We start from the raw sequence: 20,986 nt of genomic DNA on the forward strand, positions 1-20,986 counted from the left end.
TAAATCATACAATCTCCAACCTTTTTGACCAAATGGGTATCCCACAAACACACACCTCTTAGAAATTTATCTTTAACACAAGGCATATTGGCAGCATAACATAAACACCCAAATACCTTTAAAGTAGTAAAAGGGGCTGAACTCCCAAAAAGAATCTTATAAGTGGTTTTACCATCCAAAATAGGGGTTGGTGTCCGATTAATAAGATGACAAGCAGTCAAAACACATTCACCCCAAAAAACAATAGGCAATTGAGCTTGAAAACGCAAAGCATGAGCAACATTAAGAAGATGTTTATGTTTCCGCTCCACTCGACCATTTTGTTGTGGAGTATCCACACAAGAAGTGTGATGCAAAACTCCTATTTGAACAAAAAAATCTTGTAAACATAAAAATTCTTGCCCATTATCACTCCGTAACACCTTAACATGCTTATTAAATTGAGTTTTGCCCATTGCACAATTTTTTTAATCAATTGGCCAACTTCATACTTTCTAACCATCAAATACACCCATGTAGCTCAAGAACAATCATGAACAATGGTCAAAAAATAATGAGCACCACAGCTAGAAGCAACATGATACGACCCCCAAATATCGCAATGTATCAAATCAAACAAATCAGAAGCCTTATTCGTACTTAATGGAAAAGAGTTACGAGGCTGCTTAGCCAAAAAACACACTTGACAATCGTCATTAGAAAACTTAGTAAAACTACTACTACTGAGTACTCCAGGTCAAGACCGCACCACTTTCATAGATGGATGACCCAAACGCCTATGCCACACCAAAGCTGAGTCTGCAACTGTTGAACGATTTGCTTGAATATAACGAACTGGACGACCCCATTACACTGCTCCCCCACTCCAATCAAGTTCCTCAAACTCTGATCCTGAGTAGTACATAGCTTGTCAGTAAAAAGGAATATAAATTTCTGTTTTTCTAAAAATTGAGACACAGACAGCAAATTACAATTTAGAGTAGGAACATATAACACATTATCCAGAATGAGGTGTTCACTTAGTTTAATACAACCTTCTTTAGTTGCAGTAGTATGTTAACCATTAGGAATACCAACAGGTTCCGAAGAAATATCGTGTACATCAAAAAATAAATCGAGGTTACCGGACATATGGTTTGTTGCACTGGAATCAATAATCCATTGGTCTAGATATTTCTTACCATACAATTGTGGAGTCGAAGTCGAGACTTTAGAAGAAGTTAAAGCAGCTACCAATTGTTGTAGTTGGGCATCAGATAGGGTAGGCACACTTGCATGATCTACCCCACTAGCACCATTGTCCATAGTAGCAGCAAAACCACCTTGCCCATGGCCTCCTCCATGGCCATAATTTCGTCGGCCTCCTCGACCACTCAACCTACCACCACTACGACCACCATTACCAGCCCACTCGGGCCACCCAATCAACTGAAAACACTTGTCTTTCTCATGACCTTTGCGGCCACAATGAGAGCACAGACGAACATCAACACTACCCTGCGCCCTACTTTGGGCCACACCATCAATCACAAACCCTACCACATCATTGCGAGAATCTTGAGCAGCAGTGACAGATTGGTGTCTCTCTACAGAGAGCACCTTACCATGCGCATAGGAGAGTGAAGGCAAAGGATCAAGCATCAATAGACCAGAAGCAACGTCATGATATTTTTTAGAATCAAGACCCATTAGAAACTGATGCAATTTTTGTTTTCTAGAAGAATATGGTACTCACCAACAGCGGAACACGTACAAGAAGGTAACTTTATGGCACTCGCCAATTCTTCCCACAAAGTACGCAATTCACCATAATACTCAGCAATAGATCTACCCCGTTGTTTGCAATCAGCAATCGGACTTTTGGGTTCTTGAATATGAGGACCATTACGAAGAGAGTATCTATCACGTAGATCATCCCACGATACTTTAACTTGATCAGGAAAAAGAACAAATTTCCTAATTGAAGCATCAAGAGTGTTAAAAATCCAAGCCACAAGCATAGAATTAACGATTCCCCATTGACCATAATCCGGAGAATTACCATCCGGTGCAGGAATAGTTCCTTCGACAAACCCTAATTTATTTTTAGCACCCAAATTATTATGAAGGGAACGTACCCACTCATCATAATTATTCCCTTGCAATGAAATAGGACTAATCACAGACCCCGTACCTTCCGATGGATGAAGATAATAAGGGGTAAAAGGTTCATATCGAGAGATAGTCATTGGAGATTTATCAGTACCAGACATGATATGTTATCACAACAAAAAGGAAAAACAAATTGAAAAAAATACCCACCCTCACAGGATTGAAAATCGCTCTAATACCATGTTAAACTTAGAGAATATTAGAGAAAACGGCTTGCTTTACTCTTTCTATTCACCTCAATATATATAAATACAATAACAATGACCTAGCTAATTTAGGAAACTCCCTAACTAACTCCTAAACTTATGTTAAGAATATTTCCATAATATACAAGAATATTTTATTAAAAGATGCAAGAAAAATTCCTTTGATTTACCGCTCATTAGTGATAGAGTTTTTCTGCAGTTCAAAAGCAATTAATGTATTCTAGAAGTGTTTTGAAAGCAGAAAGACCCTCAAACGCTTCATTTGATGAGTTATTATTCTCTGCTAGACATTAACACTACTTCAGCTGTTCTCAATAATGATGACTAGTTAATCAAGCTAGGTGTACTATAAGTTCATAACACTACTTCAGAACTCTCACTATAAACTAAAAATGTAGACATCAGTAATTGTAAACAATAATATGGAAAAACAAGTACAATAGCTAACAGAAGATCCTGTAACAAATCAAAGAAGACAACTGAATGTATTCATGCTAAAATTACATTGAATTCGGTATCTACTGTATACATACATATATAGTACCACGAATATAAAATGGAATGTCAAATGCCTTTCATAATAAAGAAAATATCCACTTTCCCTGAAGTACGTAGAGTCTCACACATTCTATAAGTGTAAGACCGTATCTTATTTAGTAGTTTCTATTTCGGTGAAACCTATCACCCAGTATAAATATATGAATTGTAGGTTAGAGTAAATATACTTTAAACTCTACCTTCTTCTTGTGCCTCCATCCTTCCTTCTTCTTGTCCTCTTCATCTCTTTAACTTAACTAGCTAACCACTATATGAATCTCCTAGCATAATTTAACATGGTATCAGGAGCCGACTCTGTTTAGAGAATGCTAGGAGAGAGATCCATAGTTTCAAGGTTCCAGTTTTAGTATTACTTGCTGTCTAAGTATTGTTTCACTTCCGCAATCTCTCGGTATTGATAAAGAGGAGTACGTCAGGTTTTCAAAGGGGGAAGGCGTGGTATCGCCATCTCTTAGTTTCTACGTGTAGGCGCGCATGCGCTCAGTTTAAGGAGTCTTTGAGGCGCGCAAGCGCTCGGATTACTGTATCTCGCTGTTTCTTGTGATAGGCACGCACACGCTTAGTTTAAAGAGTCTTCGAGGCATGCACGCGCTTGGAGTATTGTATCTCGCAGTTTCTTCCTTTCCATAAAGTGAGTTTTTCTTCTCTTTACATGACTGATGTTGTTCCAAAATCCGACGAATTCGGTAATACATCTGTTTTCTCTGTTGGTATGACTTCTGTCAAATTGGAGGGTGTTGCCAATTACCTTCGATGGGCAGAAACAGTTACTATTTATCTTACTGGAAAAGGTAAGGAAAGTCATCTGATAGATCCCCCAGATGATAAAGGAAAGACAACCAAGATGAAAGATGACGCCTTGGTTAAGAATTTTCTTTTTTTCAAAACCTCTAAGGAGATTTAGGAGTATCTACAAGAATCATACTCTCAATCTCAGAATACTTCTCGTATCTTTTAGTTGTATGAGAACATCTTTGATCTAACTCAAGGTGATATGTCTACCTCTGAGTATTATAATGCTCTTCGTAACAAGTGGGAAGAACTGAATATTTATCACCCACTTACTACAGACATAAATCAGTTGAAGAAACAAAGAGGAGAATTTTGAGTCTCAAAATTCCTATATAGGCTACGTCTCGAGTTTGTTAATGTGAAAGCCCAAGTTCAAGTTGAATCTAAGCTCCCTACTCTATCTGAAGCCTATTCTCGTCTTTCTCGTATTACTACACCTCCTCCAAGTCACAATGAAAGTGCGGCTTTATTGATCCCTCCAAGCAGTAATAACAACCCCTCCTCTGGTTGTGGTAATGGAGGTAGAGGGGGTAGAGCTAGACATGGAGGTGGTCGTAACCAAGGGAGTGGTCGTGGTCATGGTATGGGTGGTTTTGATCCTTGTGAGTATTATAGGAGCACAAACCATAGTTCTAATTTTTGTTGGGACATAACAGGATGCCCACCTTTGCACTAAGCCAACAATGCCACAATAGTTGATCAGAAAGTGATCGATTTTCAACAAGTTCAAGAAGACCTTGCAATCCTGATGAAGTGGATACAAATTATTCCAGTCAGTTCATCGAGTCCATCCAACCAACCCACTGTAACCCTAGCCGATTCAAGTAAAACATGTCTTCATACAAGTGGTAACAACTCTTGGGTCATTGACTCAGGAGCTTTTGATCATATGACAGGTAATCCCCAATTGTTTTCTAATCTTGAGTATACTCACACACCATCATATGTCACATTAGCAAAATGGGGCTAAGGCTAGTATTCTTGGTCGGGGTACTATTCAGATAACTTGTTATATATCACTTGTCTATGTCTTGCTTATTCAAAATTTTCCCTTTAATCTATTGTCTGTTCATCGTCTCATCCAATCTCTTCATTGTAATGTCATGTTTTCTTCCACTCATATTGTGTTTCAGGATCTACAGACAAAGACACTAGTTGGGGGGAGGGGGTATGAGCACGGCGACATCTATTACTTTCAAGATGGTTATGGGCACTCTCACCAGAAGCAGGCTTTCACAGTCTCAGTCTCTCCTGTTCAGTGGCATAAACGTCTTGGTCATCTTCCTCTGGCTAGTTTGTGAAGTTTAGTTCCCAGTATTTCTTATAGTATTAAGTCTTTAAGTTGTGAGGTTTGTGAGTTAGCTAAACATCGTCGTGCTACTTACAAAAATAGGTTAAATAAGTGTTCTAGTGCTCCTTTTCAGTTAGTTCATTCAGATGTCTGGGGTCCTTGTAGAACCACTGGCCTTTTTGGAGCCAAATATTTTATTACATTTATCGATGATTTATCTCGTGTTTGTTGGGTATATATTATGGAAAATCGTTCTCAAGTATTCTCTGTATTTCAAAAGTTCTATGCTGAGATTACTAATCGGTATTCTGCACACATGCATATTTTTCGAACTGATAATGCCAAAGACTATACCTCTACAATATTTAAGTGTTTTTTAGATGACCATGTCATTACACATCAAACCTCATGTGTGGATACACCTCAACAAAATGGGGTTGCTGAGAGAAAGAACAGACCCATTCTTGAAGTCGCCCAATGCTTTATGTTTCAAACAAATCTCCCAAAGTTTTATTGGGCAGAGGCAGTCCTTACTGCCACATACTTGATTAATTGTATGCCCTCTTCAGTGTTAGGCGGAAAAACACCGCTATATTCTTTTTCCTGGTAAACCTTCTTTCCATCTTCCCCCTCGTATTTTTGGTTGTCTGCTTTGTTCATAATCTTCAACCGAGTCGTGATAAGTTGGACTCTCATGCTATTAAGTGTGTTTTCCTTGGGTATTCACGTACATAGAAAGGGTACAAGTTATATAGTCCTCATCTGTGCAAATCCTTTGTATGTGCTAATGTTATTTTTTTTTTAAGATGTCCCATTTTATTCTTTAGAAGGGAAGGTATCCTCTAAACCATTTGAGGATTGTGTTCTTCCATCTGGTGTTGTTGATCTTCCTGCGACTATTGGTGTTAATGAGGGAGCTAATGATCAGGTTACCGCTACTGATGTTGGAGCTCCAACAGACAGAGCGCATGTGCGCCCTACAGATGCCCTTCTAGGAGCGCGTGTGCGCCCCTTGCCTACAGTTGATGTTTGCGATCCAGTAGACAGAGCGCATGCGCGCCCTACAAATGTCCTCATAGGAGCGCATGCACCCCCTTTGCCTACAGCTGATGTTCGCGAGTTTGATGCCAAAAGTTCAACTGCTCCGCTGCCCTCACCTCTTCCCATTGTGTCTATGGATCCTATTGCCATTCTGTCTGACCTCAATGTTCCTATTGCCCTACGGAAACTTGAACATCCACCTGCCAGTATGCGTCTTCCTAGTAAGAATCCGGAGTATTCTATTTCTCAGTATGTTTCAACTGATCATTTACCACCATCTATCAAGTCTTTTGCTATGTCCTTGTTGTTTGTCTCTGTCCCTTCTGACTACAGGGAAGCTCTATCCCATCCTGGCTGGAAGCAAGCAATCGATGAGGAGTTGAGTGCTTTGTATTCTAATGACACTTGGGTCCTTACAGATCTTCCTTCTGGGAAGAAAGCGGTTGCTTGTAAGTGGGTTTTCACTATTAAGCATAATCCAGATGGTACTATTTCTCGTTTAAATGCTTGGCTGGTTGCAAAAGGCTTTACCCAGACTTATGGTATTGATTACTCCGAGACGTTTTCCCTTGTTGCAAAGTTAGCCTCTATGCGTATTGTTATTTCTATTGTTGTTCATCATCACTGGCCTCTGCTCCAGTTGGATGTGAAGAATGCCTTTTTACATGGAGATCTCCTGGAGGAAATCTATATGGTACAACCTCTTGGTTTTGTTGCTCAAGGGGGGAAAGTCTGTCGATTAAAGAAGTCTCTTTATAGGCTCAAGCAGTCTCCTAGAGCTTGGTTTGCGAAGTTTAGCCAGGTTTTGATGGCTAATGGAATGACTAGGTGTGAATATGATCATTCCGTGTTTTACTGAAAGACCCAACAAGGAATTATTATGTTAGTTGTGTATGTTGATGATATTATTGTCACAGGTTCTGACAAACAGGGTATTGCTCGACTTAAAGTCAATCTCTCAAGACAGTTTCGGACCAAAGATCTAGGAGAACTGAAGTATTTCTTAGGCATTGAAGTTACAAGGTTCCCTGGTGAAATTCATCTTTCACAGAGAAAGTATGTATTAGACACGCTTTCCGATTGAGACGGGGTAATTTTAGAGCTTCGCCCAAGAGAGAACTCCTATGGATTCGAACGACAAACTCCAGTCAGATGTTAGAGAGTTGTATGCCGATATTGAGGGATACCGTAGACTGGTGGGAAAGCTGATCTATGCTACTATCACTCACCCAGATATCTCGTTTGCAGTCAGTGTAGTATCTCAGTATATGCATGCACCATGGATTCCTCACTACTAGGCAATTATTCATATTGTGCGGTCTTTGAAAGGTTCTCCTGGTCATGGATGGGTATATCATTCTAATGGAAATTTTGATGTTGTTGGATATTCATATGCTGATTATGCAGGATCAGTTTCAGATAGGCGATCTACCACTGGGTATTGTACCTTCCTTTATGGAAATTTGGTGACATGGAAGAGTAAAAAGCAAACAGTTGTGTCAAAGTCTAGTGCAGAGGCTGAGTATAGAGCTATGGCTCAGGGTACTGGTGAGTTAATGTGGATTCACAATTTGCTACATGAGTTAGGTTTTGAGGTACAACTACTGATCCATCTTCATTATGACAATCAGGCAGCCATTCATATCTCTTCTAATCCAGTATTTCATAAGCGAACTAAGCACATAGAGGTAGATTGTCATTATGTAAGACATAAGGTTGAAACAAAGGAGATAAGTACTCCTTATGTGGCATCTCGAGATCAGTTAGCTGATATCTTCACCAAACCAGTGATTCGTCCAGTTTTGAATTATATTGGTAACAAGATGGGCATGAGCGATATCTATGCTCCAGCTTGAAGGGTAGTGTTGACGTATGTAGAGTCTCACACATTCTATAAGTGTGAGACCATATCTTATTTAGTAGTTTCTATTTCGGTGAAACCTATCACCAAGTATAAATATATGAATTGTAGGTTAGAGTAAATATACTCTAAACCATACCTTCTTCTTGTGCCTCCATCCTTCCTTCTTTTTCTCCTCTTCATCTCTTTAACTTAACCAGCTAACCATTATATGAATCTCCTAGCATAATTTAACATTTGGATATAATCAAATTATCCTGAAGAGATGCAATCCCCATGATAAGACAAAGTCGCTTGCACTGGGGAGAAGACATAAACTTAGAAGCAGGGGATGAAGTTAATTGGCTGAATTGCTGAAACACCTTTTGGAATCTCGGCATAGGTGTACCAAACCACTTTGTCTCCTTGAACTCTTCAGCAACTCTCCTCCTCTCACCACCTTTGAAAGATCCACCTAAACTAGCAGTTGTTTGTATACTAATAACAAAAGGCCACTTAGGAATGACTAGTGGAAAGGGGTCCTTAGAGACTCAACAAACCCTAATGCTGCATCCACTTTTCTTTCCTCTATACCCACCTCGTTCTTGTTGTCAGTGCCAACGAATGGATGACTACTGACTAGAACCTCTTCCTTAATTTCATATGTTATTCTCATCCTTTTTGCAGCTTGAAATTGTTTTTCAGGTAATGCCACTATGCTCCTTCTGTTCGTTATTCTTGTTACAGAACATCATCTCTGTTGGGGTGGCCCAGTTAGGTATGAAGGTATCTATGCTTGTGTTCTGTTGTAGGTGATTCGGGACAACATGAACTCTATCAAGTTTGAAAATGGAGGAAGAGTAAGGGTTAAAATCCTAAGAAGCACTATGGGAGAAATGTCTGCAGGTCTTTGAAGATGAAGCATAGACAAATCCAACAAATACGCATCTCCCTAATGCACATAATTTTATATTAGAACTACTTCTGGAATGAATATACTAATGTTGGGTTTGATGCTTCTTATTATTGTAGAGAAAGGAAGGTGGGAGCTTATGGTGTTGTATTATGGGATAAAGGAGGAAGAATTGAAGCTGCTGCATACAAAAGGTTTAGAGCTAATTCAACAGAGGAAGCTATTCGAGCTACTGGGTGCAGAAGTTACAGTGATGCTGGCTGTCAGACATGTTAAGGAATCTATCCTATTCTGGGGAGATTAGAAGACAGTTATGGACTTATGGTGATAATTAGCAACCATCTGTGAACTGGAGATGTGAGAATGTAGTACTCAATATCTAGCAAACTCTTAGCTTTTTTTTTTTTTTTTTTTTTTTTTTTTTTTTTTTTTTCGAATTGGTTACGGAGTTAGGTAGACCCCAACCTGCATTAACTTTGAAACCTTTGGTACATGGGGCCTCTTGCATCATCATCTATCATTTCTGATAGTTTGGCATCAAGAGGGTGATTGATATACATAAAAACTATGTAATTGATATTACATAATTTTGACAAGTAGTCTGCTGGCTTGTTACATTCCTTGTATGTGTGTTGTATACTGAATTTCTCCAGTCGGTTGATGAGGAGGGTAATGGATGCGTGAAGGTTCAGGCAATACCACAGGATAGTTTCCTTACTTTGAATGATCTGCATTGCTCTGTACAAGTCAGTAGCTACTCTCACTTTCTGAAAGTTCATAAGAAGTGCACACTCAAGTCCTTTCTCAACAGCCAATAGCTCCTGAAACGTGACGGATCTATTTAGTGAGCTCCCTGTGTAAGCACCAAGAACAGCTCCTTCTCTATTCCGTAGGACACCTCCATAACCACAACTGCTAGCAGTGACTGATCCATCTGGGTTCAACATAACTTCATCTTCTCATGGTTTGATCCATGAGCATTCAATGAATGTTGAGGGGACGTAGTTCACTTGCAAACCTATTCTGTGCATAAACTCTCTTGTAACAATACTATCAGTGGTGTCCTTGACTGTAGATTGCAAATACAGCTTCATAGTCTTGACCATTCTCCAGTAGAGTAATTGAGGTGTAATACTCTGATTTCTAAACCTCCTAGCATTTCTTTCTTGCCAAATCTAGTAGACCGTTGCACATATCAAGGCTTTTGCAATTTCACCTTCTTTAGAGACACCCCTACACCTTCTAAAGATATTATACCATTCTGACACAGAAGTTTTAACCGCAGATTCCCAGCCAAGTAGAGCTTTCACATATGACCACACTTGTTTTGTGAACGAACAATCGAAAAACAAGTGATGTGAATTTTCTTTGGCATTACTGTCACATAAACAACAACTTGAGTGATTCAAGATATTTTTCTGCATCAGTTTATCTTGATTAGGAAGCGCACCTGCAAAGAGTTGCCAAGTAGTAAAAGAGTGTTTGGGAATGACGAGCTTACCCCAAACAACTTTGAACCACTTTACCTTCCTTCGAATAGCCTTAAGAGCTACATAGGTAGATTTGACAGCGTATTTTTCATTGTTTGTAGTAGTCCACACTAACTGATCATTTGGTAGCAAAGAATTAATAGGAGTTCCTATTATCATAGATTTGAGCTCACATTGAGATAAATTGGTGATGATATTGAACCATCGACCATTGACAATGAAATCTGCAACCTTTGTTGTGTCATTTACTACAAAATGCAATCTTGCTTGAGCATTTGACAGAAGTGGAATTTCTGAGCACTATGGGTCATGCTGGAAGGATGTAGTTTTGCCATTTGCAATGAGGACCTGACAGAACTTTAAAGCATATATCCTATACTTTAATATATTTCGCCATGCCCAAGAACAATCAGTAGGTGTTCTCATGGTCCAAAAGTGCTTTTCTTTTATCTGATGCATCCGAGTCCATTTGACCCATAGAGAGCTTTCCTTGCTCGCCAGCCTGTATATGAGTCCACAGTATGCAGCTTTATTCCAAACTTTGACATCAATGATACCAAGGCCTCCTTCATCTTTGTTGAGTCTAAGAATTTCATTGCAAGCATGATGCATTTTCCTTCTAAGAGTTGGATTAGGCCATAAAAATTTGTTACAAACTCTAGAGACATGTTTCAATACAGTTTTGGGGAGTATGAAGGATTGTGCCCAATATGTGTGAAAAGATGATAGTACTGATTGTACCAATTGGAGTCTCCCTACATAAGAAAGTGTCATATTCTTCCAGTCAGAAATTCTGGAAGTTAACTTCTCCCCCAAGGGTAGACATTCCCTAATTCCAAGCCTTGTAGAGGTCAATGGAATCCCCAATACTTTATAGGAGGCTCTATGATTGCAACACCAAGTAAATTTGCAAGTACTTTGCCTCCTGCATCACTCATGCTCCCTGCTAGTAAAGTGGTTTTACTAACATTTATGTCCAGTCTGTAGCACTAGAAAATGAGGAGAGAACATCTTTGATAGCCAGAATAGAGTCCACCTCGCCTTTACAGAAAAGCATTACATCATCAGCGAAGTAGAGATGTACTATAGAGAGTTTCTTGCATTTCGAGTGGAATTTAATGTCTCTAGAGCATGCACTCTTTTGCAAAAGACCACCTAGCAACTCCATGACTAGAGCAAAAAGGTAGGGTGATATTGGGTCACCCTGTCTCAACCCTCTTTTTCCTTCAAAATAGCCATAAGGGGTGCCATTGACAAGAACTGAAAAAGTGGGAGTCATGTAACACATCTTGAGCCAATCCACAAATAAGCTAGGAAATTTGAACTTGTTGAGCATAAGTTCAAGTGCTTGCCAACTGATGTAGTTATAAGCCTTTGTGAGATCCTCCTTAATAGCACATCTATTTGTACCGTGACTTCTGTTATAACCTCGAATGAGCTCATGAGCTAGAAGGAGGTTGTCTTATATTGCTCTTCCAGGGATGAAAGCAGATTGATTCAAAGAAACCAAAGATGAAATAAAGGAGCTCATTCTGCAAGTAAGAATCTTAGCCACACATTTATAAATGACATTACAGCTTGAAATTGGTCTAAAGTCCCCTACTTTTGAAGCATTATGTTTCTTAGGAATAAGGCACAAGATGGTAGAATTGGTACCATTATGTATATGCTTTGTAGTGAACATGAATTTCACTGCTTTAATCACATCAGCACCAACTATAGCCCAGTACTTCTTATAGAAGAAAGCATTAAAACCATCAACACCTGGAGCTCTGTTGTCTTCTATGGAAAACACAGCATTTCGGATTTCAGCTCCACTAATTTCCTTTGTGATTTCTTCTGCAGTGACATAGTCTATAACATTTCTGACTTCTATCCCTTCTATTAAATCAGCCGTGCAATAAGCAGTTGAGAGAGATCCTAGCAGCAACTCAGTATAGAATTTGATAAAGGCCTCAGAAATTGGTTCTTGTCTTTCAATCCTATTTTCCTGATCATCAGTGATGTGCCAGATTGAACTTCGACCCTTCTTCTCCTTTATAGAGTTGTAAAAGTATTCATTACATCTGTCACCCATTAGCATCCAATCATAATCAATTTTGTGTACAAGGTCTATTGCTTCCATCTCAATGAGTAAGCTCAATTGTGCCCTAGCTCTCACTTCTAAAGCACATAGTGTTGGATCCAGTGGTTTACTTTGCAGTTGTAGTTGAACAAGATTGAGGTCAGTTCGTACTGCTTCTTTCTTCCTTTTGAAATTAGGGAAATATACCTTTGCCCAGCCCTTTAGTGAACCTTTTAAGATCTTGAGTTTCTTTGAAAGAATGAAGCTAGGATTACCTTGCAGAGGTGTGCTCCAACAGCTTAGAAGGATTGGTTCAAACTCTTGGTGTAAAGACCATGAATTACAGAATCTAAAAGGTTGTTTGCTTCTCTTAGCATCAAGGATGGATAAAAGAATGGGCGAGTGATCTGATGGGCCTTGGGTGAGAAACTCAACTTGTGAATTGGGAAACGAGGAAGTCCATTCACAGTTTATTAGGCATTTATCTATCTTGGACCATCTCCTAGAAGAATCATCACTATAGTTTGTCCAAGTGTAGAAACAACATGTAGCTTTAATATCATATAGACCAGTAGAGGTGAGGCATGTAGTAAAGTGTCTAGTTTCTTTAGGGTGCACTGGTTCACAGCCTATTCTCTCAAAAGAGTATAAGACATTATTGAAATCCCCTAACACACACCATGGGGATTTAATGTTTCTACTCAAAGAACAAAGATCATGCCACAAAAGGTCTCTGTCATCAGGTTTATTGCTTGCATAAATCACAGTTAATATGAGACTGCTAAGATTATGAAGGAAAGAATCCTTACAATGCATCAACTGTGAAGTTTCATGGAATTTTTCAATATTAACAACACTGTCATCCCAAGCAACCCATATTCTACCAGAGATGTTGCTTCTATAGTTATGTATAGATTTCCATGAAGGCCAGCATAACTTGCTCAAAAAATCATATTTATCCTACTTAACTTTAGTTTCAAGTAACCACATGAGACTAATCTTATTAGCTTCTCTAAACAACCTAACTTCCTTTGCTTTTGTAGGGTTATTTAGACCTTTGATGTTCCACACACAAAAGTTTGTCATAAATAAGTGAAGACAGGTTAATGTTTACCCCTGCCTCGTGCATTGGACTTCCCTCTGACAATCCGCTCAATGCTAGGTGGAGTGTCCTTCCCCTTTTGGCTCTGTGAGACATACTTCTTCTTGTAATGAGCTATTGGAGGTGAATTCTTCTTGTTGCTTTTGCTTTTCGGGGGGTTGTGTTGGTTTTTGTTGGAGAATATATGAGATATTCTCTTTGATTTCATTGGTTATTCTTTCCATATTTGTAACATAGGATATTCTAGTATTTAGGAAACTTTGTCATCTTCTACATTATAAAAGATTGGCCTCTGTCTTTGTTCTTGACAAGCCTTTACAATTACATTACAATTGCATTTACAATTTGGTATCAGAGCAATGTCTCGATCCAATCAAATCTACATTTCTTTTTGTTCTTTTTGTTAGAAGGCGAAAAATTATTGACGGAAGCAATCAATCATCGATTTAGACGACTCGGTAGTGTCATAGACTCATAGTCGTATTTTCTTTTCAGGCAGAAAAGATTTGGAGTTGTGGTACTTTGTTTTTGGCAGAGAAGAGTGTTCTTCCACATGCTAAAGTTTACTGATTTGCTATCTTCAAAGTTAAAGAGTACCCTTTTTGTTTAACAACTAGGAGACAAAATATATCATTGTTTGCTGATAAGTTTTTGCACTCAAGGTCACATGTTGGTCGGTGCTTCTATGTTGGAGAATACTAACTGGAGATCATTTTTTTTTCTCTCAAACTGGCTGGGTTCTTTATGGGTTTCCATAGTTCGATCGGTTTGATGCAACTTCATATCTATTTGACGCAGTACAAGACTGTACGTAACACGTCTCTATTTCTTTCTTGCCTACCGTAGTGATCGGTATCGATAAGCATGATTGGTCGTGTCTTTTTTGAAGATTAAACCATTTTTTTTCTTGGAGTTGCATCTTTTATTCCTATCTGCGGTAATCTGATAGCAGTATTAGTGGTCGTGGGTTTTTTAGCAAATTCTTCTTGCCATCGAAATTTTTGTATCTAGCTTCTTTGTAGCCTGACTACAACTATTTCTTTTTAGTGTTTGTTTGGTTGCTTCATTTCAATGAATTTTTACTGTGGTCCGCGAGATTTGCTATTGATTAGTACGAGATGACTAATCCATCTGCTTCAATAGATTTTCGTCAGATGAATTCTAAGCTTGATCAGCTTATCTCTTTGGTTCAGAGTTCTTACTTGCGGAATTCTGGTATGCCTGTTGCTATGTATGCCTCACATACATATACTACTCCACCTACTTGGGTCCTTGATTCAGGGGCTAGTGATCATAAGACGGGCGAGTCAAATTTATTTACATCAACTACATCCAATACTAATAATCAATATGTACGTCTAGTTAACGGGTCATCCACCCCTATTATTAGTAAAGGTGAGATTCCCTTTTCATCATTTATTACGCTGCAGTCTGTCCTACATGTACCTAAACTTGCTATGAATTTGTTATCGGTTAGTAGATTAGCAAAAAGTTTGAACTGTGCAGTAATTTTTCTTTCTGATCGTTGTCTTATAAAAGACTGTGGTATGGGGTAATTCTTGGTAGTGGGTTTGAGCATGATGGACTATGCCATCTACACCTATCACTGTATTGCAAGCATCTGTGTTGCCAGAACAAGGTTCCCATGATTTCTCTTTATAGTCTGTGAGTTTGTGGCATGCTCGTTTAGGACATGTTAACTTTCAATATCTCTGCTTGATGTTTCCTGATCTGATGAGAGCTTGCAAATCTTAGAAGTTTCATTGTCATATATGTGAATTGTCTAAGCATACTCGTTCTACTTATATTTCTCGAATGCATCGCTCACCATGTGCATTTGATCTTATCCACTTAGATGTGTGGGGACCGTCTCCAGTGAACTCTTCGTTAGGGGATCGATATTATGTTACTTTTATTGATGATCATAGTAGATGTACTTCGGTCTATCTACTAAAGAAAAAATATGAGGTGCTTACCTCTTTTACCAAATTTCTTCAGATGATTAAGACTCAGTATAATGTTGTGGTTAAGGCATTCATTCTGACAATGCTAAGGAATATTTATTAGATGCTTTTGTGTCTCAATTGAATTAGTTGGGCATTATTCAACAACTTTCTAATACCTACACGCCTTAGCAGAATGGAGTTGCTGAACAAAAAAATCGGAGTCTCATGGTTGTTATTCGTTGTTTTTTGTCTGGCATGAATGTCCCAAAATCTTATTGGCATATGGCTGTTCTCATTGCTGCGCATCTTCTCAGCCGCACTCCAAGTCGTGTTTTACATGGTAAATCCCCTCTCCATGTTCTTCATCCTGATTGTTCCCAGAGTATTTAGTTGTGTGTGTTTCGTACAAAACTGGAGCCCTACTCGAACAAAGTTAGATGATAAAGCTATTAAATGTATCTTTCTAGGGTACATTCATTTCTCGAAAGGATATCGGTGTTATGATCCTTTAGCACAAAAGTTGCATTATACTATGGATGTTACATTTCTAGAGGATACACCTTTCTTTGGAAGTAATCCCTCTTTACAGAGACCGCTTGTATCAGATTCTTCTTTACCTGCGAAGGACACCTCTATTCCCGTTCTGCCTTTACCTGTGTTTGATAATGACTCTCATCTATTTGAGGAGCAAAAACAGGTTTACCCTCAGGCTCCACCACCGCCACTTATGCCTGACTCCTCTGATCCGTGTCTATCTTCTTTGAGGACTTCTGATATTGTTGCTGAGCCGACTTCTACATATGAATCACCAATTGCATCACCAGTACCACCGCCGCCGCCATCACCACCACCATCTTGTAAGTTTTCACGGGACAGACATTCGACTGATCGTCTCATTACTACATGTTGTACTTACCATCCTATTAGCAAGTTTGTGTCTTATCAGGGGCTTTCTGATTCTTATTGAGCTTTCTTGGTTAGAACATCCTCTATCTCCATTCCTAGATCTGTTTTTGAAGCTTTATATGATCCCCACTGGGTTGCTACAATGCAATGTGAAATGGAAACACTGGAACAAAATCACACATGGGATATGGTTTCCCGACCACTTGGTGAGAAAACAATTCAATGTAAATGGGTGTTTTCTATTAAGTATTGTGCAGATGGTACTGTGGATCGTTACAAGGCATGGTTGGTTGCAAGGGGTTTACTCAGATTCCTGGTAAGGATTTCGGTGATACATTTGCTCCGGTAGCTAAACTTTCCTCTCTGTGTGTGTCTTGATCTCTTTGGCATCATCTCATTCTTGGCCTTTGTGTCAGTTGGAAATGAAGAATGCTTTTCTCCATGGTAATCTCACTGACACTATTTATATAGATCCTCCACCCGGTTTTCGCGGTAAGGGGGAGTATGCTGGGAAAGTGTGTTGTACATGTCTTTGAAAATCTCTATATGGGTTGAAACAGTCACCGCGTGCTTGGTTTTCCCGTTTCAGGCAGGTGGTATTGTCTCTTGGGTTCATATGCTGCCAATCTGATCATACTTGTTTTGCTCGAAAGAACAAGTTTGGACACCGTGTCCTACTTCTTGTGTATGTTGATGATATTATAGTTACAGGCGATGACATTCCTGGTATTGCTCAGGTGAAATGTGATCTGAGTAAGGCATTTTATGTGAAAGATTTGGGTCCCCCTTGCTATTTCTTAGGTATTGAGGTAGCACGTTCTCGACATGGGATATCTCTTTCTCAGAGGAAGTATATTCTAGACTTGTTGAAAGACACGGGCATGCTAGGTTGTAGGCTGACCAGCATTTTCACCTATAGATCCTAATACAAAGCTCTCATCTGAGTCTGGAGAACTGCTTTTTGATCCATCTCAGTATCAACGTTTGGTTGGGAGATTGATTTACTTGACTAACACCAGGCCTGATGTAGCCTTTGCGGTTAGAGTTGTTAGTCAATTTATGCATGCTCCTCGTACATCTCACTTGGATGCTGTTTGTCATATCTTGAAATACCTCAAGTCATGTCTAGGACTTGGTCTGTTTTATGCATCAGGTAGACAGTCGGGGTTGTCTTGTTATACTGATGCAGACTATGTTGGTTCCAAGACAGATAGACGATCGACATCTGGTTTATATACTTTCTTTGGGTCACACTTGATATCTTGGAAGGGTCAGAAATAGAATATTACTTCCAGATCTTCTGCAGACGTCGAATATCATGTGATGGCTCAGGGGACTTATGAGCTTATTTGGCTACGTTCACTCTATGATGAGTTAGGTTTTCCAGTAAGACCTTCTTCCAAGTTGCTCAATGATAACAACTCAGCCATAATGCTTGCTTCCGATTCTGTGCTTCATGAGCGAACGAAGCATATTGAAGTAGATATACATTTTATACAAGAGAAGGTCAAAGCTAGTGTTATTGTTCCAGTGTTTGTTCGATTGGTAGACCAGACAACAAATATGTTCACCAAGCCAATTGGACCCTCATTGCTCAAGCGTTCCATTGTCAAGCTGGGCTTGATGGATATCTTCGCTCCAGCTTGATGGATATCTTCGCTCTAGCTTGAGGGGGCGTGTTGGAGAGTATATGAGATATTTTCTTTGATTTCATTGGTTATTTTTTTCCATATTTGTAACATAGGATATTCTAGTATTTAGGAAACTTTGTCATCTTCTGCATTATAAAAGATTGGCCTCTGTCTTTGTTCTTGACAAGCTTTTACAATTACATTACAATTACATTTACAATTGTTTCAAAGTAGCATCAGTTGTGTTACTAATGCTAGTTTTTTGGATTTGATCCCCAAAAATCTCTGCTTCTCCTCCCGAGATGTCATCCTCCACATCATTCCCTTCTTCAACTAAAAGTTGGTACATACCATGTTCTCAACAGAAAGGTATCTGGTTTTCTGTTGGTGGTGTTGTCTCTTGAGCAGTAGTATATGGCAAAATCTCTGAAATTGTTTCAAGGCTACCGAATCTATTACTACATTCAACAGCGGCTGCAGGGTGACTATTCTGGACGACTTGAGGGGTATTACTAGTGGTAGTACTAGCTTGCGGCTGATTAACTTGTATGGTTCCAATGACTGTGGTCGTAGGGTTCATATTCTCAATCGCTTCAGGTGCGTTACTGGTAACATTACAAGTTTATGGTGGAGTCACCTCTTGTTTGGTTACATTGATTGGGATCTCGTCGCTTGTCAACACTGGGGGAATAGTAGTGATTGTGGCTTGAGTTTGAGGTCTTGCATTCACTGGTTTGTGTGGACATTTATTAGTGTTATGTCCAAACTTTACACAGTGAGAACATGTGGGGGGGGGGATCCAAGTATACTCCACTCCAATCTTCAATTCTTTACCATTTCTCAGTTGAAAGTTTAGACTTTTAGGATACTTTGAGGTTCTTGAGACTACTACACAGACCCTTGCAAAATCAAGTCTTTGCATCTTGAGAGTAGCCGCATCACAGCAATGTGGCTTTCCTAATCTGCTAGCAATAAAGCTTAGACCTTTCTTGGACCAAAGTTGCTTAGGGATGTTTGTAAGCTTTACCTAGATGGGAAGAGATGAAATGTTTTCCCTTTGTGATTCTACTTCTTCAAACCATGGCATTACAATGAAAATTCTACCTACTATGAAAATTGGTCCACTATCGACAACCATACTCCTATCTTCGTCATTTGAGAACTTGAAATAAAACAGTTGTTTGTTTGTGGATATAACACAAGAGGCTTTTGTTTTTCATGCTAAATCCAAATGTCTTTTAACCAGGGGAAACGGGAGTCTATGATCTATAAAGAACCCAGCAAGATGGTCTTTCCATATGTTCTTACCTTCTTCAACTATGGAGTCTAGAATTTCTGTGATTCCATTTATCTCTTCAGCCTCAAACCATTCAAGTTGGACATTTGTATCAGCAACACCACCATTTTGGAACAAAAAGCTCCAGGACATAACATGAGAGGATGAAGTAGAAGCCATCTCTCTTAGCTGTTTGAGTAGACTGTTTGAGTAGACTAAGTTTTCATGAGTTAGTAGGAATTGAACTAGGGAGGCTCATGACTTAGCAAAATTGGTTATGGAGCTGAGCATGGGGTCTCTTCCTGAAGCCTATACAAGAATATGGTATTTCATATTTTTTTTTAATATCAATATTGAGGTGAAAAAAAAATAAAAAGTAAAATATTAGGTGTTGATTTGGTTTGCATTCCTCTATCATATGGATGTTGCACTTAATCAAAATCCTTAAGAAAAGTCTGAAAGGGCTGTGGTGTGAAGTTACCATTCCATTTAATTTTCTCACTTCACACAGTTCAATTCTATCATGTGTTCACGCAGTCTGTAGAATTAAAACAACTAATTAAATAGACAAAACACAAGATTTATAGTGGTTCGGTGCCATTGCGGCAACCTACGTCCATGGGAGAAGAAAGAGAGATTATTAATGCTTGGTTGGTTTTGTTTTTGTGTTACAGAGGTGTTTCTATAGCACAACATGAATGCATATTCGTGTCTATAGTTTCCAAAAAGATTGGAGATTTTCCTTTATAGAAAACATACGAATCTGACAAATCTTTGTCAAAACCGACTAGAGCGCGCCCCGCGCTCCAATTTGTCTTGCTCAAGGCACGACCTGCGCTCTTGCCTTGGTCGACCTCCAGTACCTTCAGCGCGACCCGCGCTCGACTTGGCCTAGCCCAAAGTGCGACCCGTGCCTTATGTTTATTCTCCTAAACTCCCCCTCAAGTTGGTGCGAAGATATCCAGCGAACCCAACTTGGAGAGAACATCATGAAAATTGGAAGCCGGAAGTCCCTTGGTAAAAATGTCTGCAAGCTGTTGGTCACTTCGAACAAAGGAGGTAGTGACAATGTTAGACTGTACTTTTTCACACACAAAATGACAGTCAATTTCGATATGCTTAGTTCTCTCATGAAACACCGGATTTGCAGCAATGTGCATAGCAGCTTGATTATCACAGTAAAGTGTAGTTGGCAGATGCAACCCAAAACACAAATCTTTCAGAAGAGCGCGAAGCCATATGATTTCACTGGTGATGGAAGCCATAGCCCTGTACTCAGCTTCTGCACTAGAATGAGCCACTACATTATGTTTCTTGCTCTTCCAAGTGACTAAATTACCTCCCACAAAGGTGCAATAACTGGAAGTAGACCTCCGATCAACTGGACATCCTGCCCAATCAACATCTGTGTAAGCAGTAATAGATGTATGCCCATTTTTCCCCATCCAAATACCTCTACCTGGTGACCCTTTCAGATACTGTAGTATTCTAGAAACTGCATTCATATGTGGAGTCCTTGGAGCATGCATAAAACGACTAACCAAGCTTATTGCATAAGAAATATCTGGTCGGGTAATAGTTAAATTTATTAGTTTACCAACTAATCGCTGATACTGACCAATGTCAGTAAGAAGATCACCAGTGTTGTCCAACTTGGCTCCACTGTCAGTTGGAGAATCAGATGGTTTTACCCCCAGCTTTCTTGCTTCAGTCAAAATATCCAACACATACTTTCTTTGATTTAGAAATATACCTTTTTTTGAATAAGTAATTTTGAT

General features: G+C 39.2%; 1 protein-coding gene across 2 annotated transcripts in view; it reads right to left on the bottom strand.

Moving 5' to 3' along the window:
• Nucleotides 1–387: 387 nt before the first annotated feature.
• Nucleotides 388–20,986, bottom strand: part of LOC147474633 (uncharacterized) — a 30,424-nt gene continuing 9,825 nt past the window's right edge. Inside the window, exon 5 of one of the 2 annotated variants that reach the window (XM_086584369.1) lies at nt 388–891. In XM_086584369.1, coding sequence (XP_086440495.1) covers nt 754–891 — 138 coding nt within the window. In that variant the 3' untranslated portion in view covers nt 388–753. The remainder of the gene's footprint in view (nt 892–20,986) is intronic. The other variant, XM_086584374.1, reaches the window with a different exon arrangement.

This window comes from Coptis chinensis, chromosome 9 (assembly GCF_015680905.1).
Source record: "Coptis chinensis isolate HL-2020 chromosome 9, ASM1568090v1, whole genome shotgun sequence".
Lineage (NCBI taxonomy): Eukaryota > Viridiplantae > Streptophyta > Magnoliopsida > Ranunculales > Ranunculaceae > Coptis > Coptis chinensis.